The sequence below is a fragment of the Phascolarctos cinereus genome, unplaced genomic scaffold (assembly GCF_003287225.1).
Source record: "Phascolarctos cinereus isolate Bilbo 61053 unplaced genomic scaffold, phaCin_HiC Scaffold_9;HRSCAF=440, whole genome shotgun sequence".
NCBI classification, from domain to species: domain Eukaryota; kingdom Metazoa; phylum Chordata; class Mammalia; order Diprotodontia; family Phascolarctidae; genus Phascolarctos; species Phascolarctos cinereus.
In genome coordinates, this window is record NW_027556402.1 from 208,359,454 (window position 1) to 208,384,216 (window position 24,763).

Genomic DNA, 24,763 nt, shown 5'->3' on the forward strand with positions numbered 1-24,763 from the left:
AGGAAGAGTGAGGGACTTGTAAGGGAAAGGACTCAGAGGGAGAGAGAGAGAGTCAGTGGGAAAGTGAGGACTTTTAGGGGAGGTGACTCAGAGGTAGAGTGAGGGACTTTCAGGGGAGGTGATTCAGAGGAGAGTGTGGGACTTGTAAGGAAAGGACTCAGAGGACAGTGAGGGACTTTTAGGGGAGGTGACAGAGGCAGAGTGAGGGACTTTTAGGGGAGGTGACTCAGAGGGAGAGTGAGGGACTTGTAAGGGAAAGGACTCAGAGGGACAGTGAGGGACTTTTAGGGGAGGTGACAGAGGCAGAGTGAGGGACTTTTAGGGGAGGTGTCTCAGAGGGAGAGTGTGGGACTTCTGTGGGAAGTGACTCAGAGGAAGAGTGAGGGTTTTCTCAGGAGGTGACTCAGAGGGAGAGTGAGGGACTTTCAAGGCACATGATTCAGAAGGAAAGTGAGGGACTTCTGTAGGAGGTGACAGAGGAAGAGTGAGGGACTTTGAGGGGAGGTGACTTACAGGAAGAGTGAGGGCTTTCTGGAGGAAATGAGTCGGAGGAAGTGAGTCAGAGGAAGAGGGAGAGACTCAGAAGGAGAGTGAGGGACATTCAGGGGACATGGCTCAGAGAAAGAGTGAGGGACTTGTAGGAGAGGTGACTTACAGGGAGAGTGAGGGACTTTTAGGGGAGGTAACTGACAGAACAGTGAGGGACTTTTAGGGGAAATGACTCAGAGGCAGAGGAAGAGACTCAGAGAGAGAGTGTGGGAATTGTGTGGGAGATGACTGAGAGGGAGAGTGAAGGACTTCTGTGGGAGTTGACTCAGAGGGACAGTGAGGGACTTCTGGGGAGGTGACTTCCAGGGAGTGTCAGGGTTTTCTCAGGGAGGTGATTCAGTGGGAAAGTGAGGGACTTTTAGGGGAGGTGACAGAGGCAGAGCGAGGGACTTTTAGGGAGGTGTCTCAGAGGAGAGTGTGGGACTTCTGTGGGAAGTGACTCAGAGGAAGAGTGAGGGTTTTCTCAGGGAGGTGACTCAGAGGAGAGTGAGGGTGGGGAGGTGATTCAGAGGGACAGTGAGGGCTTTTAGGGGAAGTGACTCAGAGGGAGAGTGTGGGACTTCTGTGGGGTGATAGAGGAGAGTGAGGGTTTTCTCAAGGAGGTGACTCAGAGGAAGAGTGAGGGACTTTCGGGGAGGTGATTCAGAGGGACAGTGAGGGATTTTAGGGGAAGTGACTCAGAGGCAGAGGAGAGACTCAGAGGAGAGTGTGGAATTGTGTGGGAGATGATGAGAGGGAGAGTGAGGACTTCTGTGGGAGTTGACTCAGAGGGCAGTGAGGGACTTTTAGGGGAGGTGACTTCCAGGGAGTGTCAGGGTTTTCTCAGGGAGGTGATTCAGTGGGAAAGTGAGGGACTTTTAGGGGAGGTGACTCAGAGGAGAGTGAGGGACTTGTAAGGGAAAGGACTCAGAGGAGAGAGAGAGGTCAGTGGGAAAGTGAGGGACTTTTGGGAGGTGACTCAGAGGACAGCGAGGGACTTTTAGGGGAGGACAGAGGCAGAGTGAGGGCTTTTAGGAGGTGTCTCAGAGGGAGAGTGTGGGACTTCTGTGGGAGTGACTCAAGAGGAAGAGTGAGGGTTCTCAGGGAGGAGACTCAGAGGAGAGGAGGGACTTGTAAGGGAAAAGACTCAGAGGGACAGTGAAGACTTTTAGGGGAGGTGACTTAGAGGAAGAGTGAGGACTTGTAAGGAAAGGACTCAGAGGAAGAGAGAGAGTCAGTTGGGAAAGTGAGGGACTTTTAGGGGAGGTGACTCAGAGGAAGAGTGAGAGTCTTGTAAGGGAAAGGACTCAGAGGGAGAGAGAGAGAGTGTGGGAAAGTGAGGACTTTTAGGGAGGTGACTCAGAGGTAGAGTGAGGGACTTTCAGGGGAGGTGATTCAGAGGGAGAGTGTGGGACTTGTAAGGGAGGACTCAGAGGGACAGTGAGGGACTTTTAGGGGAGGTGACAGAGGCAGAGTGAGGGACTTTTAGGGGAGGTGACTCAGAGGGAGAGTGAGGACTTTCAGGGGAGTGATTCAGAGGGACGGAATGAACTTTTAGGGAGGTGACTCAGAGGTAGAGTGAGGGACTTTCAGGGGAGGTGATCAGAGGGACGCGAGGGACTTTTAGGGGAGGTGACAGAGGTACAGGGGACTTTTAGGAGAGACAGAGGCAGAATGAGGGACTTTTAGAGGAGGTGTCAGAGGAGAGTGTGGGACTTCTGGGAAGTGACTCAGAGGAGAGTGAGGGTTTTCTCAGGGAGGTGATTCAGTGGGAAAGTGAGGGACTTTTAGGGGAGGTGATTCAGAGGAGAGTGAGGGACTTGTAGGGAAAGGACTCAGAGGGAGAGAGAGAGAGTCAGTGGGAAAGTGAGGACTTTAGGGGGTGACTCAGAGGTAGAGTGAGGACTTTCAGGGGAGGTGATTCAGAGGGAGAGTGTGGGACTTGTAAGGAAAGGACTCAGAGGGACAGTGAGGGACTTTTAGGGGAGGTGACAGAGGCAGAGTGAGGCTTTTAGGGGAGTGATCAGAGGGAAGAGTGAGGACTTGTAGGGAAAGGACTCAGAGGGACAGTGAGGGACTTTTAGGGGAGTGACAGAGGAAGAGTGAGGGACTTTTAGGGGAGGTGTCTCAGAGGAGAGTGTGGGATTTCTGTGGGAAGTGACTCAGAGGAGAGTGAGGGTTTTCTCAGGGGTGACTCAGAGGGAGAGTGAGGACTTTCAAGGACATGATTCAGAAGAAAGTGAGGGACTTCTGTAGGAGGTGACGAGGAAGAGTGAGGGACTTTGAGGGGAGGTGACTTACAGGAAGAGTGAGGGCTTTCTGGAGGAAATGAGTCGGAGGAAGTGAGTCAGAGGAAGAGGGAGAGACTCAGAAGGAAGTGGGGACATTCAGGGGACATGGCTCAGAGAAAGAGTGAGGACTTGTAGGAGAGTGACTTACAGGGAGTGAGGGACTTTTAGGGGAGGTAACTGACAGGAAAGTGAGGGACTTTTAGGGGAAATGACTCAGAGGCAGAGGAAGAGACTCAGAGAGGAGTGTGGGAATTGTGTGGGAGATGACTGAGAGGAGAGTGAAGGACTTCTTGGGAGTTGACTCAGAGGGACAGTGAGGGACTTCTGGGGAGTGACTTCCAGGGAGTGTCAGGGTTTTCTCAGGGAGGTGATTCAGTGGGAAAGTGAGGGACTTTTAGGGGAGGTGACAGAGGCAGAGCGAGGACTTTTAGGGGGTGTCAGAGGGAGAGTGTGGGACTTCTGTGGGAAGTGACTCAGAGAAGAGTGAGGGTTTTCTCAGGAGTGACTCAGAGGGAAGTGAGGACTGTCAGGGGAGGTGATTCAGAGGGACAGTGAGGGACTTTTAGGGGAAGTGACTCAGAGGGAGAGTGTGGGACTTCTGTGGGAAGTGAGTCAGAGGAAGAGTGAGGGTTTTCTCAAGGAGGACTCAGAGGAAGAGTGAGGACTTTCGGGGAGGTTGATTCAGAGGGACAGTGAGGGACTTTTAGGGGAAGTGACTCAGAGGCAGAGGAAGAGACTCAGAGAGAGAGTGTGGGAATTGTGGGAGATGACTGGAGGGAGAGTGAAGGACTTCTGTGGGAGTGACTCAGAGGACAGTGAGGGACTTTTAGGGGAGGTGACTTCCAGGGAGTGTCAGGGTTTTCTCAGGAGGTGATTCAGTGGGAAAGTGAGGGACTTTTAGGGGGTGACTCAGAGGAAGAGTGAGGGACTTGTAGGGAAAGACTCAGAGGGAGAGAGGAGAGTCAGTGGGAAAGTGAGGGACTTTTAGGGAGGTGACTCAGAGGGACAGCGAGGGACTTTTGGGAGTGACAGAGGCAGAGTGAGGGCTTTTAGGGGAGTGTCAGAGGGAGAGTGTGGGACTTCTGTGGGAAGTGACTCAGAGAAGAGTGAGGGTTTTCTCAGGGAGGAGACTCAGAGGGAGAGTGAGGGACTTGTAAGGGAAAAGACTCAGAGGGACAGTGAGAGACTTTTAGGGGAGGTGACTTAGAGGAAGAGTGAGGGACTTGTAAGGGAAAGGACTCAGAGGGAGAGAGAGAGAGTCAGTGGGAAAGTGAGGGACTTTTAGGGGAGGTGACTCAGAGGAAGAGTGAGAGTCTTGTAAGGGAAAGGACTCAGAGGGAGAGAGAGAGAGTCAGTGGGAAAGTGAGGGACTTTTAGGGGAGGTGACTCAGAGGTAGAGTGAGGGACTTTCAGGGGAGGTGATTCAGAGGGAGAGTGTGGGACTTGTAAGGAAAGGACTCAGAGGGACAGTGAGGGACTTTTAGGGGAGGTGACAGAGGCAGAGTGAGGGACTTTTAGGGGAGGTGACTCAGAGGAGAGTGAGGGACTTTCAGGGGAGGTGATTCAGAGGGACGGCAATGAACTTTTAGGGGAGGTGACTCAGAGGTAGAGTGAGGGACTTTCAGGGGAGGTGATTCAGAGGGACAGCGAGGGACTTTTAGGGGAGGTGACAGAGGTACAGTGAGGGACTTTTAGGGGAGACGACAGAGGCAGAATGAGGGACTTTTAGAGGAGGTGTCTCAGAGGGAGAGTGTGGGACTTCTGTGGGAAGTGACTCAGAGGAAGAGTGAGGGTTTTCTCAGGGAGGTGATTCAGTGGGAAAGTGAGGGACTTTTAGGGGAGGTGATTCAGAGGAAGAGTGAGGGACTTGTAAGGGAAAGGACTCAGAGGGAGAGAGAGAGAGTCAGTGGGAAAGTGAGGGACTTTTAGGGGAGGTGACTCAGAGGTAGAGTGAGGGACTTTCAGGGGAGGTGATTCAGAGGGAGAGTGTGGGACTTGTAAGGAAAGGACTCAGAGGGACAGTGAGGGACTTTTAGGGGAGGTGACAGAGGCAGAGTGAGGGACTTTTAGGGGAGGTGACTCAGAGGGAGAGTGAGGGACTTGTAAGGGAAAGGACTCAGAGGGACAGTGAGGGACTTTTAGGGGAGGTGACAGAGGCAGAGTGAGGGACTTTTAGGGGAGGTGTCTCAGAGGGAGAGTGTGGGACTTCTGTGGGAAGTGACTCAGAGGAAGAGTGAGGGTTTTCTCAGGGAGGTGACTCAGAGGGAGAGTGAGGGACTTTCAAGGCACATGATTCAGAAGGAAAGTGAGGGACTTCTGTAGGAGGTGACAGAGGAAGAGTGAGGGACTTTGAGGGGAGGTGACTTACAGGAAGAGTGAGGGCTTTCTGGAGGAAATGAGTCGGAGGAAGTGAGTCAGAGGAAGAGGGAGAGACTCAGAAGGAGAGTGAGGGACATTCAGGGGACATGGCTCAGAGAAAGAGTGAGGGACTTGTAGGAGAGGTGACTTACAGGGAGAGTGAGGGACTTTTAGGGGAGGTAACTGACAGGAACAGTGAGGGACTTTTAGGGGAAATGACTCAGAGGCAGAGGAAGAGACTCAGAGAGAGAGTGTGGGAATTGTGTGGGAGATGACTGAGAGGGAGAGTGAAGGACTTCTGTGGGAGTTGACTCAGAGGGACAGTGAGGGACTTCTGGGGAGGTGACTTCCAGGGAGTGTCAGGGTTTTCTCAGGGAGGTGATTCAGTGGGAAAGTGAGGGACTTTTAGGGGAGGTGACAGAGGCAGAGCGAGGGACTTTTAGGGGAGGTGTCTCAGAGGGAGAGTGTGGGACTTCTGTGGGAAGTGACTCAGAGGAAGAGTGAGGGTTTTCTCAGGGAGGTGACTCAGAGGGAGAGTGAGGGACTGTCAGGGGAGGTGATTCAGAGGGACAGTGAGGGACTTTTAGGGGAAGTGACTCAGAGGGAGAGTGTGGGACTTCTGTGGGAAGTGAGTCAGAGGAAGAGTGAGGGTTTTCTCAAGGAGGTGACTCAGAGGAAGAGTGAGGGACTTTCGGGGGAGGTGATTCAGAGGGACAGTGAGGGACTTTTAGGGGAAGTGACTCAGAGGCAGAGGAAGAGACTCAGAGAGAGAGTGTGGGAATTGTGTGGGAGATGACTGAGAGGGAGAGTGAAGGACTTCTGTGGGAGTTGACTCAGAGGGACAGTGAGGGACTTTTAGGGGAGGTGACTTCCAGGGAGTGTCAGGGTTTTCTCAGGGAGGTGATTCAGTGGGAAAGTGAGGGACTTTTAGGGGAGGTGACTCAGAGGAAGAGTGAGGGACTTGTAAGGGAAAGGACTCAGAGGGAGAGAGAGAGAGAGTCAGTGGGAAAGTGAGGGACTTTTAGGGGAGGTGACTCAGAGGGACAGCGAGGGACTTTTAGGGGAGGTGACAGAGGCAGAGTGAGGGACTTTTAGGGGAGGTGTCTCAGAGGGAGAGTGTGGGACTTCTGTGGGAAGTGACTCAGAGGAAGAGTGAGGGTTTTCTCAGGGAGGTGACTCAGAGGGAGAGTGAGGGACTTTCAAGGCACATGATTCAGAAGGAAAGTGAGGGACTTCTGTAGGAGGTGACAGAGGAAGAGTGAGGGACTTTGAGGGGAGGTGACTTACAGGAAGAGTGAGGGCTTTCTGGAGGAAGTGAGTCGGAAGAAGTGAGTCAGAGGAAGAGGGAGAGACTCGGAAGGAGAGTGAGGGACATTCAGGGGATGTGGCTCAGAGAAAGAGTGAGGGACTTGTAGGAGAGGTGACTTACAGGGAGAGTGAAGGACTTTTAGGGGAGGTAACTGACAGGAACAGTGAGGGACTTTTAGGGGAAATGACTCAGAGGCAGAGGAAGAGACTCAGAGAGAGAGTGTGGGAATTGTGTGGGAGATGACTGAGAGGGAGAGTGAAGGACTTCTGTGGGAGTTGACTCAGAGGGACAGTGAGGGACTTTTAGGGGAGGTGACTTCCAGGGAGTGTCAGGGTTTTCTCAGGGAGGTGATTCAGTGGGAAAGTGAGGGACTTTTAGGGGAGGTGACTCAGAGGAAGAGTGAGGGACTTGTAAGGGAAAGGACTCAGAGGGACAGTGAGGGACTTTTAGGGGAGGTGTCTCAGAGGGAGAGTGTGGAACTTCTGTGGGAAGTGACTCAGAGGAAGAGTGAGGGTTTTCTCAGGGAGGTGACTCAGAGGGAGAGTGAGGGACTTTCAAGGCACATGATTCAGAAGGAAAGTGAGGGACTTCTGTAGGAGGTGACAGAGGAAGAGTGAGGGACTTTTAGGGGAGGCGACTCAGAGGGAGAGTGAGAGACTTTCAATGGGAGGTGAGTCAGAAGGACAATGAAGGACTTTTAGTGGAGGTGACTCAGAGGCAGAGGGAAAGACTCAGAGGGAGAATGTGGGCCTTCTGTGGAGGTGACTCAGAGGAAGAGTAAGGGACTTTTAGGAGAGGTAACTTATAGGAAGAGTGAGGGACTTTTAGGGGAGGTGACTTACAAGAAGAGCGAGGGTGTTTTAGGGGAGGTGAGTCAGAGAGAGTGTGAGGGACTTTTAGGGGAGGTAACTTACATGAGAGTGAGGGTTTTCTCAGGAGGTAACTCAGAGGAAGAGGGAGAGACTCAGAGGGAGAGTGTGGGACTTCTGTGGGAGGTGACTCAGAAAGAGAGAAGGACTTTCAGGAGAGGTGACTTACAGGAAGAATGAGGGACTTTCAGGAGAGGTCACTCAGAAGGAATGTGAAGGGTTTTGGGGGGACTTCACTCAGAGGGAGAGTGAGGGACTTCTGGGTGAGAAAGTTCAGGGGAAAGAAGAGAGCCTTATGGTGAGGGAAGACATGGGTAAGAATGGAGTCCTTCTTGGTGCGGGCACACAGGAGCGATAGAGTCAGGGGCTCCTGGATCAGGGGCCCAGCATTAGCAGAGAAAGGGAAGGACTGCCGAGTGGAGTGAGAATAGCAGATAAAGCTCCGAGAGCTTGAAGAGACAGAGCCCAAGGTCAATCCTTAATGGGTCCAGGGTACCTGGTGGTCTGAGAAGAACACAAAAACCTGAGTTAGGCTTTCAGTTAGACCACTTCTTGTGGTCCTCACCCTTATTCCTGCCTCCCACCACCTTCTTAGCTCCATCCCTGATACCAAAGAACTGGCCAGTCCAAGGGAAGATCCAGATACAAAACCTGAGTGTCCGCTATGATAGCTCCCTGAAGCCAGTCCTGAATCATGTCAATGCCCACATCTCCCCAGGGCAGAAGGTCAGTGCTGAGGGGGATGGGTAGGAGGGACAGGGAGGGAAGCAGGGGGGAAAGAGGAGGAGAAGGGGTGAGTTCCAGCATCACATGACCTCAAATCAAGGTTCAGTCCTACACCAGCTTTAATGTTCAGCTCTCTTGGTCTGCAATCCCACAGCCTCCCTCCCCAGACTGCTTTAGGGCTTTAGTCCAATGTACATCCTCATTGGCAATAGTGCCAGACCTTGTTGTAGTCTCAGAGGGGATGGGGATGGCAACCCCCTGCTCCCTTTCCTTTTATTGAGGCTTGAGACATCTGACATGAGTGTCCCCTGTAGCAAGATAAAAAGGAATGAGATATTTCCTAGGATGGCCTCTCCCCGAGATGAGGAGACTTGAGCCTAGGGTCTCTCTCTGTTCCTATCTATCTCACTGTGACATCTCTCTCTCTTCTCTCTCTCTCTCTCTCTCTCTCTCTCTCTCTCTCTCTCTCTCTCTCTCTCCCCGTCTCTCTCTCTTCTTGTCTCTCTCTCCTCGTCTCTGTCTCTGTTTTCTCTCTCTGTCTCTGTCTCTCTCTCTCCGTATCTCTGTCTCTATCTCTCTCTCTGTCTCTGTCTCTCTCTTTCTCTCTCTCTCTCCTTGTCTCTTTCTCTGTCTTCTCCCCCATCACTCTGTTTCTCTTTAAACTCTATCCACGATAAAAGTGAGAGTAAAGTAGCTCCTTTTGTCCCATACCAGACATGCTCCCATAAACACATAACCCAGGACAGGGAGGCCTGATATGTTCACAGACCAGCTTATTTGAAAACCTAGGCACACACAGATATTCACAAGTACATACATATGTACACATACACATACAGATGCAAAAACACCTTTTTTGGGGGGGGGAGGTCCAGACCTATGATTTCATTAATGAAATTAATTCCTATTGAGGAAACTCCCTCCACTGATGCAAAACAGCAGCTTATGGTGTTAAAGTTGCCGAGGGCACAGAAAAGTTAAGTGACTCACAAAGCCAGTAAGTGTCAGAGATGGGACATAAACCCAGGTCTTCCTGACTCCAAGGCCAGTTAGCTATTATTCCATATTGTCCTTCTATGTGTATGTACACATGAATACATACAAATGTGTTTACATGGACATATATTCATATTTATACAGAGAAATGCACTGTGTATATACATAAATACATGCAAATGTTTGCACATACATATATATAGAGACATAAAGACATATACAGATAAAGAGAGGCTCACACAAAATCATTCATAGATATACACAAATATAGGCACACAAACAAACAGATTCACAGCCCACCCTGGAGATTTCTTCCTCACCTTCTTTAGAAAACAAGCTATAAGCCTCCAGTCCATCCTTGGCTAGGCTCTTCAGAGAGCCTCATCAGAGATAGAAGGTAAAATTGCCTACCTTCCCCTGGGAGGACTTGGTCCTCAGCTTCTCCCAACGCTACTCCTTGGGTCCTTCCTATTGCAGATTGGGATCTGTGGCCGAACAGGCAGTGGAAAGTCATCCTTCTCTCTTGCCTTCTTCCGCATGGTTGACATGTTTGAAGGTGGGTCTTCCTTCCCCAACACCCCCAACACAACACTCCCTGACTGCCCTTCATCACACAGAGTTCACTCCTTATAGAAAGGGAAAATTCTCACTGCTGTACCCCTGTCCCTAGAATCACTTTTTCACAGTGAGTAGCTGTGTCTGTTTGTCTGTCTGTCTAACTAGGTAATGGATGCTCCAGGTTGTATGTTGGGTTTGAATGTTTCTATGACACTCATAGCCTCAATACAGAGGGTCGATCACATGGCCTGCCCCTGCTTCCCACCTAAGTCCCTTCTACCCAGGAAAGTTGACCCCCCCAGTACTAGGCACAGTCTCCCTGGGTGAGTTGACCCCTGGTTAATACAGGGAGGATCGTCATCGATGGTATCGACATTTCAAAGCTGCCTCTGCAAACCTTGCGATCCCGACTCTCCATCATCCTCCAGGACCCCATCCTCTTCAGTGGCACCATTCGGTGAGTAGCACCCCAGGGGAGGCCCAGGAAAGACCAGAGATGCTACCACAGGGGGAAGAGCTCCCCCCGGCCCAGGAACCTTATGGTGTGCGCAGTGTTCCAAAATGGACCCAAGAGATTTCTAATTCTAGGGTCAAGCTGCAAGGTTACAACCTTGGAAATGTTCCTTCCCTTCTCTAGAGTTTAGTTACCTCATCTGTAACATGAGGTCATTGGGCTACAGCACTCTTTCCCAACCCAAAGTATGATGCAGGCAATCTGTAATGCCCTCTACAGCCTCAGTGGCCAGGAGAGTGGGAACAAGGAAAGAGGAAGTAAGAATGGGACAGCAAAAAGAAGAGCCAGATACAGGAAGAAGGAGAAAAAGAAAAATGAGATCATTTTTAAGATTTTAACTACAACTTTGTAGATTTTAACTACATTTTAACTTTGACTTTTACTCCCCCAATTGAAAAAGAAAAGAAAAAGAAAGCCATTGTAACAAATATTCACAGTGAAGCCAAATAAATTCCCACAATGATTATGTCCAAAAATCTGACTCATCCTGCATCCTGAGTCCATCACCTGTCTGTCAGGAGGTGGCTGGCATGTTTCATCACCATTCTCTGGAATCAGGGTTGGTCATTGATCAGAGTTCTTCAGTTTTTCAAAGTCATTTGTCTTTCTAACACTTTTGCTATTGTATAAACTGCTCTGCTGGTTCTTCTCACATCTTCCTGCATCAGTTCATGCAAGTCTTCCCAGGTTGCTCCGAAAATGCATTGATCGATCTGCCCAAGTTCACACAGCTAGTATCTGAGGCAGGATTCAAACTTAGGTCTTCATGACTTCAAATCCAGTGCTGCCTTGTTGGTACTAGAGTAAATTGGCTCTGCTGGCTAAAATTAAGTCTTTGGTTGATGGGAGGTTTGGCATCATGCTTTGTTCCACTCCCTAGGACTATTCTGTTTTTCTAATGGAAATCAGTGACTGCCTACTCCCCCCACTCCCTACAACAACTATCTCTCTAGTCCTCAGGTCTAAACTCCCAACCCCTGGGGCTCATGTCCCATCAGACATCAGGACTCTTCTTCCAGGTCAGCTAAGAGGCTGGACTAGATGGCTTCTGTTGCCCCTTCCAGCCCTGAAATTCTGTGCCTTTGTTATCTGTATCATTTATTAAGTTTTTACTGCACTTATTGAAGGTTCCAAAATATACATCTATAGCCACAACTTTCAGGTTTTTGCACTCCTTCCCCCTACACACACACACACACACACACACACACACACACACACACACACACAATGCCTAACACTGTGCTGATAGTCATTCATTCATTTGCTCATTCAGCAAAAGTCTTCTAAGGACCTACCATGTTGGGAGATGCTGTGGAGGGTCAGAGGTGCAAAGATGAATTAAGAAATAGTTCCTGTATTTAAGGAATACACAATATCATTGGAAAGATGAGATATGCACACCATCTGTCATATGCAGGCAACATGTTGACCTTTAGTGTAAACCCCAAATTTCTAAACTATCAGCTTTGCAAAAGGGTGAATGGAAAACTGGCAGTTGCTTGAAGCCCCAAGGCCTAAAAGACTCTTAGGAAGAGAGTCTTCACCCCTCCACGTCAGAGGCCACTGCTTAAGACTTCGACTTAGCCAGTTCTAAGACCAGAACAGTGTTGTTCTGAGCCAAGTAGAAGGGAAAGGAGAGACTGAGGGATCAGCAGCAAACATTCAAAGAACAGCCAAGGTGGCAGGGACCTCCATGGTCATCTACCCAAGCAGGAATCCCCCTGACAACATCCTCATTGCGGGGTCTGCTTGAAGACTCCAGTGATAAGGAAACCATTCCTCCAGAGGCCTCCCATTACACTTTAGGTCAATTCTGATTATGAGCAAGTTTTTTTTTTGTTCTATCAGACTGAAATACAGCATCTCTGGGACTTCTATCATGGGGTCTTAGTTCTGCCCTGTGGAGCTTAGCAGATTAAGTTTAATCTCTGTTCTGGGGTTCAGCGAAGCAAACTTAATTTCTATTTTCTATGATGCCTCTCTTCAAATGCTAGAAGACAGCTACCATGTTTTCCACCTAAATTGTGGCTGCTCCAAGCTGACCATATCCAGGTCCTTTAACCAGTCCTGATGTCACAGTCTCCAATCTTCATGGTGCCATGAAAAGATCAAGGGATTTAGAGTGAGGATCCAGAGGTTCTGAGATCAAATCCTAGTGCTATTGTAACATGGGGCAAGTTCCTTCAATTTTCTGGGCTTCAGTCACTTCATCTGTAAATGAAAGGATTGACTAGAGACATGAGTTATGGGTCAAGAAGGTAAAAGAGGGTCTTCTCTTGGGAGAGGGGGCCTGGAGGATCACTTCCAGCTCTGAATCTGTGAGCCTATGAATTATCCTGGTCACTCTCCTCAGAATGTGTACCAGAACTGAGCGCTCCAGATGGGGTCTGACCAAGGCCCAGAAGCCCCTCCCCACTGATATTAGCTGGAAGAGGATTCCTGATCTTGGAGCAAGATCATTCATTATTCCTAGCCCCAGCCCTGGTCCCACTCTTTGCAGTGCCTTGGGTTGGGTGAGGCTGGGCCAGACTACTTACCGGCCATTCATTTGAGTCTCTGTGCTGCTCTGCAGATTTAACCTGGACCCGGAAAAGAAGTGCTCAGACAGTACCCTGTGGGAAGCCCTGGAGATCGCCCAGCTAAAGCTGGTGGTGAAGGCACTGCCTGGGGGGCTAGGTAACTGCCCGCCCCTACTTCCTGACAAAATGGGGAGGAGTTCTAGTTCTACAGGGACTATGCTGAGTCAGTCTACACGAAAGCTTGGATACAGATCCATCTGCTCCCCCACAAATGCCTCACACATACATAGCCCAGATCTTCCCTATAATAACAACTAGAACTCTGCTTCAAAGCCTAGGAGCACCAGGCACATCAAAAAGACCTGGGCTTCCTGATAGTAATGAATGAACTGTTCATATTGATGCCACAACACTCCTGGACCCATTGTTTCTCCTACCCCATCTCATACCATTCATCTATCCATCCCTGGAACCCTGGGAATGGGGAGAGGGCAGTGGGCTGAGTAATGTCACCATATTACAGGCAAGGCCAAGAGATGGAAAGTACATACCTTAAGCCAGACATTAATACCAGCTTTGCCCACAGAACATCTGGGCCCTCAAACATCCAATCAATTAATCCAGAGTTATTACAGCCAAGTTAAAGGAAGGGCTGGACTAAGGTGTGCTTTAGGAGCAACTATCTCCTTTCTTTCCCACATCCCAACACAACCAAGGACCCACAAAAGCAATGTCACACCAGTTCTCAGTGATAGGAAACCACCTAGTGACCAACGATCAACCCATGAAAAACGTACATATTCATTCATTCAGCAGCATTTATTAAGCACCTGCTGTATACCAGGCACTGAAGACGCAAAGACAGAAATGAAACAATCCTTGCCCTCAAGGAGCTTACATTCTATCAGAGGAAACAACACATGCATCTATAAGTATATACAAGTCACATATAAAATAGATATAGTACTTGTGTGGAAGGAGGGCACGAATAATTGGGGGGGTGGGTCAAAAAAGGCCTCTCATAGGGGAGTGGCACTTAACTTGAGCCTTGAAGAAAAAGAAGATGGCAATTCTAAGAAACGGAGGTAAAGTCTGTCACACACACACACACACACACACACACACACACACACACAGAATCATTGCTCTTTTGCAGATGCCATAGTCACGGAAGGTGGGGAGAATTTCAGCCAGGGCCAGAGGCAGCTCTTCTGCTTGGCAAGGGCCTTTGTGAGGAAGACGAGCATCTTCATCATGGATGAGGCCACAGCCTCCATCGACATGGCCACGGTCAGTCTTCGGGGTCTAAGATCAGTCCTAGATGGTGATGATTGGGGAGTTGAGAGGAGGGGAGGGAGGGAAAGTTATTATACAAAATAGCACTCAAACCTATAGTATGGGTGCTTAAAAACAAAATAGATGTGTTGTGGAAATGAGATGGAGAAGAGAAAATGAGCTATGGTGTTCCAAGTTCACGCACAGATGTATACGGGGATGCAGGCACGCTCCATGCTGTTATTAGCCCTGCCTGGCACACAGTAGGCCTTTGATAAATATCTGTTGGTTATTGAATGATTGTTGATGAAACAAAGAAAACTAGCAGCCTTCAGTGCTAAGTAACCCTCTTCTACTTCCAGAGTGATGATTGTAAAATAGGGGAAGGTATCAAGTAGTAAGACTTGCGGTTTTTTATGCCATCTGTAAAATTTAACTGTAGGTACTATAAATGAGAGATCTTTGCCCAGTGACCAGCAAATTGGCGTTACTCTTGGAAAAATTCCAACTCACCTCATTATCAATATTCTCATAATACCAAAAACTAAAGGACGGTTGCAAGTGAATAGAAGGCTGGTTCACAGGTTCTTCTTGCAGAACTAACAAATGAGTTAGATTTGGTTTCGACATGTGCCCAAAGTCATCAAGAAATATAATTTCATGGGAAGCTCATTCATCTTCCCTATAATAACAGCTCTTGCAGTACTGCTGTTAAGCATGAGCAAAAAGACTAGCATGAAACTGTAGTCTATGCACCAACATTAATTGCAGGAGATGAAAAGGTAGAGAAAGTCTACGAAGAACTTGACAAGAGCCTCCAAACAAGTCAAGGAATACTTTGATACCTAAATATGAAGATGGACATAAAAGAGGGTGGCAAAAGTGTGTTTGGACAATTTGACTCAGGTGTGAGAAATGAAAGAGGCCAAAGACATGCTGACTATCCAGAAGCCTTACACATGTATGTTATGAATGTTTCTCTTTTCAGTTTTTTCAATTTATTGATGCTTTTTTTTACATCACAAGCATTTCCTGATACTCCCCACTCACCGCCTCTCTCCCCCACCATTGAATTCTCCTTTTTAACAAAGCAAAAGAGTTAAGAATAACAAGGCAACCACACTTGACAACATGTAGAATACCCCATTTCCTCTTAACTGGCAGGAGAGCTGGGTGTTTCATCCTCTGTTCTTCAGAACCAAGACTGTTTATTGCAATTAATCTGAATTCAGCTGCCTTCTAATGCCACTTTTTATACTATAGTAGTCTGTATATATTGTTCTCTGGGTTTTGCTTTGTGAATATTTTATTCCAAAAGAAAATCTAACAAGAAGTGAACAAAATCAAGAGAGAGAAGGAGGAGGAGGAGGAGGAGAAGAAGAAGAACAAGAAGGAGGAGGAGGAGGAAGAAAGAAGAAGAAAAAGAAGAGAAGGAGGAGGAAGAAAGAAGAAAAAGAAGAAGAGAAGGAGGAGGAGGAAGAAAGAAGAAGAAAAAGAAGAAGAAGAGAAGGAGGAGGAGGAAGAAAGAAGAAGAAAAAGAAGAAGAGAAGGAGGAGGAAGAAAGAAGAAGAAAAAGAAGAAGAAGAGAAGGAGGAGGAGGAAGAAAGAAGAAGAAAAAGAAGAAGAAGAGAAGGAGAAGGAGGGAGAGAGGGAGAGAGGAAAAAGGAGGGAAGGAATTGACTATATTTTAATAGACAGGAAACAACTGGTTGCTTAATGTGGGAGTCATATCAGAATCAACTCTCCTTTGCAGTCAGGTCATCGACTAGTTAGATCAAAGGTCAGAATCAATGTTGGATTAGCAAAAGGCCAAAGACATTGCAAACAATTGCAATAGTTTCTACCTGAACTATTTACACAAGTCATCAATGCTGGGGGTGGGGCAGGAATGGGAAATGGGAGAAGGCAGAGATTATCACCATTTCCTACAGAAGTTTAACTGTTGTTACTATTAAGAGACCAACAAAGCCTATAAATATTGATCTTCTTGACGAGAGGAGAAGTGGAAGCCAAAGGAAACACTGGTTTAGAATACAGGCTCATTTATAAGACAACCCACAGGAAGATGGTGGAAGAATGCAAGCATTGTCACTTCGTAAAAAATTAAAAGAAATCAAAGTAAAAATATATCCACAGAAAACTTGGTATTAGACTCATAGGATTATAGTCTCAGAGATCCAGAATTGGAAGGGTCCTCAGAAGCTAGATTGTCTATTTCAACCACTTCATTTAATAGGCAATGAAACTAATGCCCAGAAGGTTAAGTGACTTGCCCAAGGTCACTCTGACCCCAGACTCCAGAGAATTCAAACTGCCTGAGCCACAGTATCATGAGCCTACATAAATGAAACTGGCAAAAGGATAATAAAGACAGAAAATGAAACAAATTTATCACCATTTCCTTAACAATTCATTCTTGCTATCAATGATAGTGGAACCACTATATCTGCAACCTGATATTTCAGTCCCTGACATGCTGCATGACAAAGTAAAAATGACACTTAAGCAGCTGGACCGGAACAAGTATGTCTCCTCAAAAGTCCTTGCTTAAAAAAATACAACAGAAAACATTGAGAGGTTATTTTATAAACTATCTCAGGGAAGGGAAGATATCAAAAGAAAAGTAAAAAAAAAATCACAGACTATACTAACATTCAAAAAAAGAAGAATGGAGGCAGCTAGGTGGCACAGTGGATAGAGCCCTGGCCTTGGAATCAGAAGGACCTGAGTTCAAATGTGACTTCAGACACTTGACACTAACTAGCTGTGTGACCCTGGGCAAGTCACTTAACCCCAGTTGCCTCAGCAAACAAAAAAAGGAAAAAAAAAAGAATTAAAACATCAGTTACTACCCACCATTATACCTACTTTCTCATCTTTAGGGAATCTTTTATGAAAATAACTACATTCATATTGAAGGCATCCTTGATAAAAGTATAATAGTTAAGCTTTTGTAAAAAATTATTGAGAAAAGAGTGTATCTTAAGTGTCCCACAAGCGACTGTAAGATGCAGAGGATGCAAGAACCTTCTCTGTTTGTTGTTTGTTTGTTATTAAGTGTTTGACTTGGTAGAACAAAAAGCTCTTAAAGGCTCTCCTCCAACAGAAGGAGAAACATGCATCTGTTAAGATCATACAAATATAGCAGAGGGTTGTCCAGAGAATCCCTGATCAATTGACTCTACAAAAATCAGCTTCTTGTGAAATTACAGGACATAAAGGGCAGGTAATAGAGATTATGATATGTAAGGATATGAGCCTTTCAGATTTAGAGGGCTCACTCCCTTAGATAGTATCTGTTAGTTCAAAGCCAAAGCATTTTCTAAATTGAATACTAAGAACAATAACAATGAAACTGTAATGTGTATGCTGTGGCCCTCTCTCCCAGAGCTGCACCAGCGAATCTCCTCTCAGAGTTCTAGAGAGTAACCCTGAGGTATTGGGGTGTATCACAACGTGTACCCTACAAATACACATGTTGTCAGTGGAAAGATTATGTACATGTAGAGTTCACATGCAGAGAGGCACATGTGTAGGAAATATAATGTGTCCAATGTAACTTACAATCCTGGTCTTTCAGGACCCCCAGATCTTCTAGCGATGTCATCATACTGCTCCTTTCAGGAAACAGTATCTCACTAAGTCACTCTACTAAGCCCCACAAGCCATCTCTGGGACTAAGGGAAAGGCTCCAAGGCTAGGCCAGGGTCTCTACTGTTTCTAGTTTCAGTCTCGGCTGACATCCTAGCCTTGAGCACTACAGTGTATATTTAGAAAAAAAACAGAATCCACACCCTAAGACCTGCAGCAGTGTCGGCACTGGAACCTGCTTTCTCCTGATTAGGATCCGACCTCTAGCTATTGACCTCAAGAACTCCTCTTTGACTCAACTCCACAGCCGGGCCATGGCCTTGCCCTCTACTGACCGCAGTCTCCTACGGTCCTATGCTTCTGTTGCCAGATTCCGTTACCGGTGATTGGGGATCAAGTAGAGAGAGCAGAGAGAAATCCCTTCCCCCTCTGTGCTGCACTCTAGATGAAGCACAAAAGAGAAAGTGCAGAGTGAGTTCTTCTCCTATAACTGGCTTATCTAATGCCAGAGGTGTCTAGTTTACTTTTTAAAAACCACAGGTGCATGGTTGCTCCTTAGCTTCAGTTCCTGAGTCTTTCATGGGTAAATGAGCCACTAAAAATCTGAAAGGGGCCACACTCCTTACAAGGGGCAAATTCCATCACTGCAAATCTGAAAGGGGTGCACCCTTAGATTTCATTTCTCTGTTACCTTCCTCTTAATCTTGTAATTTCATCCAGTAGATTGGGAGGATTCACTTGATTAGGAGTCCTCTGATCAAACTCCAAATACACAAGATTCTTTGATAAATGAAACCACAGAGATAACATTATTAAAGGATTCTCTAATTATTAGCATCCACTCAGGCATAAAACAGGAGGAATTCTTCATAGAAGATAAAAGTTTTCCAAAGGCTCTTCACAGAATTTGGGAGTAGAAAGGGAGCCCAGAAACCATCTAATTCAACCCATACATCATAGAAATCCCCACTAGAACATATCCAACAAATAGTTGCCCAGACCCTACCCCAAACAGGGGAAATTCACCACCTCTCAAGGAAGGTCACCCAATTTTTGGACAGCTCTAATTGTTATGGAGGGTTTTTTTCTCACATTGAGTCTAGATTTGCCTCTTTGCAACTTCTCCCCATTTTTCCCCGTTCTTACCTCTAGGACCAAATAAAATAAATCTAATCCCTCCTTCATATGACAGCCCTTTAAATATTAGAAATCATATCTTGTTTGAAGATGGTTTTATACTGATTGAATCAAGTCCTAGAGCACTACAGGAACCCTTGATAAGATCTATGAATATTCAAAAAAGATTTCCTTAGCAATCAATATAAGGAAAACTAAATGGATGAAAAATGTCTGTTGTCCAGTCTATGACATACAGTTAAATGACCAGTCTATCAGTACAATGCACAATTAACTAAACCCAAAATTGAATAAGACTAAAATGCTTTTGAGAACATGTTCAATGCTTTTAAGGATTCTCAAGCCATCCCTTGACACAAAACTTCGTCATTTTTATTCAGTTTTCCTCCATATGATGCCAAATCTTTGTATATCTTGGAAAACCCAGAGCACTCAAAATTGAAGGTCATTTAAGTGGCCATGGAAAAATACAAGTGGGCACACATAGGCTGCAACATTTTTCCAATAATACTTCATGCACAAGGAGGGATACAATTGAGAAGGTAAATTATTGGAAAAGGTGAGTTCATCATGTAGAAAGAACAAAGAATAAAATATGGGCAACAAGATGCTCTACTAGTACCCATATAATGTAAAAGGACAAAAAAGGAAGGCCTCCAACAAGGATGTGTGGATTCACTATGGAATATCTGTGGAAGACAATGAGCAAGAATACAAAGAATGAGGAAGCATGGACAGGCTGGGCTCCATATCAACAGAAGAAGTGCCAAAACCAGTGAAATCGCCAAGAACCAGCATGGCATGATTGAGAGCAGACTTTGCCAGATCAGCCTCCTTTGCCTTTTTTTGGATAGGGCTACTAGACTGGCAATTCAGGGCAGCTCAGAAAATAGTTTAAATGATGAACCCAGGTTGACACATGATGATTATTACTTCCTTTCCTGGCTTTAAAATTTTTCCAGAATCAAAGTCATTGGTCTATTGTTTGAAGAGCCCATCTTCTTCTGCTTTGCCTAAGTGGCACAGTAAGGAGAGTGCTGGACAGCTCCTCTTTAAATCTTGAGTTTGAATTCTGCCTCAGACACTTATTAGCTGTGTGACCCTGGGCAAGTCACTTAACCTCTCAAAGTTCCAGGCCACACTCTAAGTTGCAGAGAAGGTGCTAACCTGCATTGACAGAGATGGTTTCCCTTCTGGAGAGTCCCTTATACCAGTGAAATCACAGCTGAAGACCCTAACCCTCCAAACTGTTGACAAATCTTACCCATTATACCTTCATAATATCTTCTCTCCTCTGATACTGCCACCATTCCAGTACATGCCCTCATCACTCCAGCCTCGGACTGTCATTCTAGTATCTGAGGCTCTAATCCAGGAATTCAAGTCCCATTCCCTCAAACGGTCTTCTTTACCAGCTGAATTATCTTCTCAGCTGTTCACTTCCCATACTCACTTTTTAGTCTTCTAAAGCAGTAATGTCAAACCAAAAGAGAAATGGAGGCAGCCAATCCATACATAAAGATCCCCATGGGCAGTATATTGACTTAGCTTTAAAATGTAATATTATCTGTGTTTGGTTGTGTTTTTATTTATTTTGTTAAATATTTCCCAATTACATTTTAATCTAGTTTGGGTTCAAGGAGTGTTGTGGACTCAGGCTGCATGTTTGACACCTCTAAAAGCCCCTTCCTTTGATTGACAGCCATGAGATGAATACCACCTATGACCTTATGATCTTCACTTTCCTGTCTAGGACTTCCTAATTCCTAAAATAGTCTCCAGGCATCTCCTGTCCATTTCATTTGTCCCCAGATGAATCTGTAGAAGCGGAAAGCAATCATCAGATTTGACAAGTCTCAAGATTTTTCTGTGACATCCCAGATACGTACGCTCAGAAAAATCAGTGTATTCCTGGATTGTTCATGTCAAATTGATACATGAGCGCCTCAATACGCCTTATTAGCACTCATCCTTTATTCCTGTGGTCCTAACCTTCACCATCTCCTGGAGATGCCTGTGGTTCATCACCATTCCATGGAGCATGAGAAGTGGCTTCTTCCTCAGAATCCAGTTCTACCCTCTACAGAAAAAGCCTCAAGCCTATTGATTGTCTCCAAAGGTTCAGTGGTCCTTCTTCCCCCATTGTCCTTACTGTGACACATTCTTTTATCTTCCAACCTCAAGACACATTTTTGGATAGCCCGTATATTTGGATTGCTCCTTAGAGTTTTTTCCTTCTTTGTTTTCTTCTTGAATCATTTCCTCCATTCTCTCAAGGAATGCTTCATCCTTCCTGATAAGCTACAGAGTGGATGGCTTCCCCCAGGCCTTTTGACATTCTCCTCTAACGGGGGGACCAGTGTGATATTTGTACATGTGTTGTTGCTATTTGGTTCTTTAAGAAGCATAAGTAGAGCACAATCCCTGCAGCTCATGGAAACATTCCCTTCATTTTTTATACCTTCTGAAACTGATTTTCAGTTCTCTGTGGCTCTCTTTGCCAATTCTCCCCCGATACTTGCATGGCTAATTGCTCTTTTACTGCTTGGGTCAGGGATGGGGCAGGACTCCTAAATAAGACTCATTTGTTTTGGGGGTTTTGGTTTGGTTTGGTTTTTGTTTTCACTAAGTGTACCTGCCTTTTTTTCTCCTATTACTTAGCATTGATTGCACAGGTAAGTATGAGTTTCAATTAGAAGATCAATAGCTCTTCTCATATGCTTCCTGCAAGGTCTTCTGTAGAAATCCAGCTTTCAACCATTTCTTGCCTCTTCCATCCTCTTCTCTCCTCTCATCATTTGTCAGATTCTGTATGCCTTCCTTTTTGGCTTCCCTCCACGTAACCACAATCAGTTCAGTCTCCGTTGACTTTAGAAATGATTCCACAGTGGGAAGAGTAGTGAACACAAGGCAAGTAGGGAGAAAAAACAAGGAGGTAATGATAGGAGATTGTGTCCATGAGATGCTTTCAAGCCAGGCCAGGGCCACTTTCTGCACAGTCTTAGCCCTGTCAGGGGAATGCCCAATGCAGCTTTCATCCTTTTTCCCACAGGAGAACATCTTACAGAAGGTGGTGATGACAGCCTTTGCTGACCGCACCGTGGTTACCATAGCGGTAAGGGGGCATGACACAGACAGCCTCAGGAAGGGGAAGCCCAGGGAGCACCAGGCTTGGGGTGTGGTGGGGATCATTACAGAAGCCACCTACATAAACCATCCCCCTGTTCTAACCACAGTCATACACAGGAAAGTCTCTTCCTCCTCCCATACCTCTAAACCCCAATCTTCCTGCACCAATAGATTTCATTTAGTTTGATCCTCTTAAGAACAACCAAGTTTGGATAGAAGGCTTGACTTGAAGCCAAGGAAACCTGGGTTCAAGTCCAATCTCTAACATACACTGGCTATGTGACCTTAGGCAAGTCATTTAATTTCTTACAATTCTAGGCAACTCCCTAAGACTACAATTTGTTGAGAAGGTGCCAACCTGAATTGGTACAGGGAGTTTCTTTACCTGGGAGTTCCCCATAAGTTCCCCAATAAGCAGGAAAGACCAGGCATAGCCTCCCCAACATAATCACTATTTCCCTCCTCCTACCAGTGAGGTGGGGAGGGGATTTTTGATTGGATCCTACAGTGTTTTGACTCAAGTGTTCCAATTCTCATTGGTATTTCTCATGGTTCTTCCTCCTTCATGCTCTCAAGGCTCCTCATTTCTCTGGCTTCCCAGGGTGTCTGGGACAAGGGTAGGGGAGAGGTTGACTTCTGGGTCCCTGGCCTGTTAATAGGTTTTAGTTGACCCCTGATAAAGCATTCCCAAGTCTCTGAGCTCTAAAGAGTTCTAGTCCCATTGACTAAATCTAACAACAATAACAATAATGATGATGATAATAATAATAATTATAATAAATCAGTTAGTATCTGTAAAACACTTTAAGGTTTGCACAGGACTTTAGGTATGTTGATCTCATTTTGACCTCACAACAACCCTGTGAAGTAGATGCTATTATTATCCCCATTTTACAGAAAAGGAAACTGAAGCTGAAAGGTTAAGTGATTTATCCAGAATCATACAGCTAAGTGTCTGAGACAGGATTTGAACTCAGCTCTTCCTCACTTCAAGTTCAGCACTCAATGCATTGTGCCACCTAGTTGCTATTACCTCAAAAGCAGGGAGTAGATGAAAGTGATTAGTTTGTAATCATCTTGGTCACTCCCAGCTATTCTAAGGGGGAGGTAACATGGATAGGATGGAAAAAAGGTAACTCCAAGAAATACAGAAAGCCCAGTGACTTCCCTATTCCATGAGTGAGGAGCCCAGTGCCCACATGAAGCAAGGAAGACATGCAATGCATTAGATTCTGATGCTGAAGTTAATTATCTAACTTGTGAGTAAGGAATAAAGAGACATTGTTTAACAATTTACAAGACTCAGCCCTGCTTTGCCACTCTGGGTCCATCACAGAATTCCCCCATCTTGTCAAGCCTGGCTCTCTGATCTTTGGGAAGGAGACATCCCTTGGGGAACAAAAGGAACCCCTGCCCCATGATGGCACACAAGCTTGAGTGTTAGGGTACAGACTTGAGCTACGGGTTCTATCTTTCCGTTCCTAGTACAGACTCTTACTTATCTCTGCTGGTTCATCTCAGCTCCACTTAAGGCCTCTCTAGTCCTCCCTCTGCTCCTCATTCCCTGCTTAAGCACCCCAAGCCCATCTTACCCCTTTTTCCTCATCCCTCCTACCCACTCATGCTTTTCTCTTCCAAAGCTGAATGCCTACTCATACTCCTGTTCCCCTCACAACTATGGATACCCTGAGCCCTTCTTTGCCTTAGTATGTGCCCTCAGAGCTTCCCCTAGTTAGCCAAAGCATCATGGCCCCATCTGGGCTTTCTCTCCCCAGCACCGAGTGCACACCATCCTGAATGCCGACCTCGTGATTGTGATGAAGCGTGGCGCGATACTGGAATATGATAAGCCCGAAGTGCTGCTCAGCCGCCCGGACAGTGTCTTTGCATCCTTCGTCCGGGCTGACAAGTGAGCTGTGCTGGAGTGGTTCCAAGTGCCATTTTCCCCCTCTTTATCACCTCCTCCAACCTGGATTTTCTAGCTGTGTAAATCATTTGTAAATAAAGAGATTAATTATTTCCTACCAGATCCCCCAGATTTCCTATGGGGCTCCTTCATATTCCCCTTCCTAATTTGGAATCCTGGTAGCTTGGTAGCTAGAGTTCCTAGGGGGTGTGGAATCCGCACAAAGCATTAGCCTCTAACTAGAGAAATGCAACTATGCCTCAACTAATATACATATTACCTTGCATATGTAAAAGCATGACCTCATGGATAGAGAGCTTGCCTCAAAGCCAGGATTCAAATCCAGCCTCTAATCCATAATGACTGTGTGACTCTGGGCCAAGTCACAACCTCTCAGTACTCTAGGAAACTCTCTAAGACTTTAAGTTGCAGAAAAGGTGCCAACCTGCATTGGGAAAGGAGTTTTCTCTTCTGGGAGTTCCCTATACCACTGAAATCATAGGTCTACTTTCTATTCACTAAGTAACACTAGCCTAACCCCAGTGGCCTTCCCATGGAATGTGGGTGGTGATTGGTCTGGACCCTGGCCTGGACTCCTGGGGGACACATGAAAGACTTGTTAATTTGGGATGCCACAGCAAATCCTGGGTAGTCTCTCGGGTTCCCCCATCCCTCCAGAGTTGGGAAGTTGGGAAAGAATTGCAACAAAGTTGTATCAGAGAAGACTGGTCACTGAGCCAGAAAGAATAGCCCACCTAGGTTTTAAAAGAAGTGGCTCTGCCCTCCTTATTACTCTTCCATTCCCCAGAATTGGTATGGCACTCACTCTCTCTCTCTCTCTCTCTCTCTCTCTCTCTCAACCTCCCTCCCTCCCTCCCTCCCTTCCTCCCTCTCATATGGGTGTCATCACTCTCTCTGTGATTTCCCTTGAAGGTGTGAGAGACAGGCATGAGGATGTCCACTGTTAAGACTTATAATTTGTAATCAATTCAACAAATACTTCTTAAGCTAACAATTAGATCAGTTAAGTACTTTGATATTTAAAATACTTGTA

General features: G+C 46.3%; 1 protein-coding gene across 4 annotated transcripts in view; it reads left to right on the forward strand.

Annotated features, from left to right (window-relative positions):
* ABCC8 (ATP binding cassette subfamily C member 8) overlaps nucleotides 1–23,832 on the forward strand; it is a 137,463-nt gene extending 113,631 nt beyond the window's left edge. For 2 of the 4 annotated variants that reach the window (XM_021005294.2, XM_078148151.1), the window contains exons 33-39: nucleotides 7,951–8,081; nucleotides 9,555–9,633; nucleotides 9,984–10,092; nucleotides 12,725–12,828; nucleotides 13,828–13,961; nucleotides 21,727–21,789; nucleotides 23,579–23,832. In XM_021005294.2, coding sequence (XP_020860953.1) covers nucleotides 7,951–8,081; nucleotides 9,555–9,633; nucleotides 9,984–10,092; nucleotides 12,725–12,828; nucleotides 13,828–13,961; nucleotides 21,727–21,789; nucleotides 23,579–23,716 — 758 coding nt within the window. In that variant the 3' untranslated portion in view covers nucleotides 23,717–23,832. Of the gene's footprint in view, nucleotides 1–7,950; nucleotides 8,082–9,554; nucleotides 9,634–9,983; nucleotides 10,093–12,724; nucleotides 12,829–13,827; nucleotides 13,962–20,486; nucleotides 20,794–21,726; nucleotides 21,790–23,578 lie in introns of those variants that run through there. The other 2 variants (XR_013483806.1, XM_078148152.1) reach the window with 2 other exon arrangements.
* The last annotated feature ends 931 nt before the right edge of the window (nucleotides 23,833–24,763 follow it).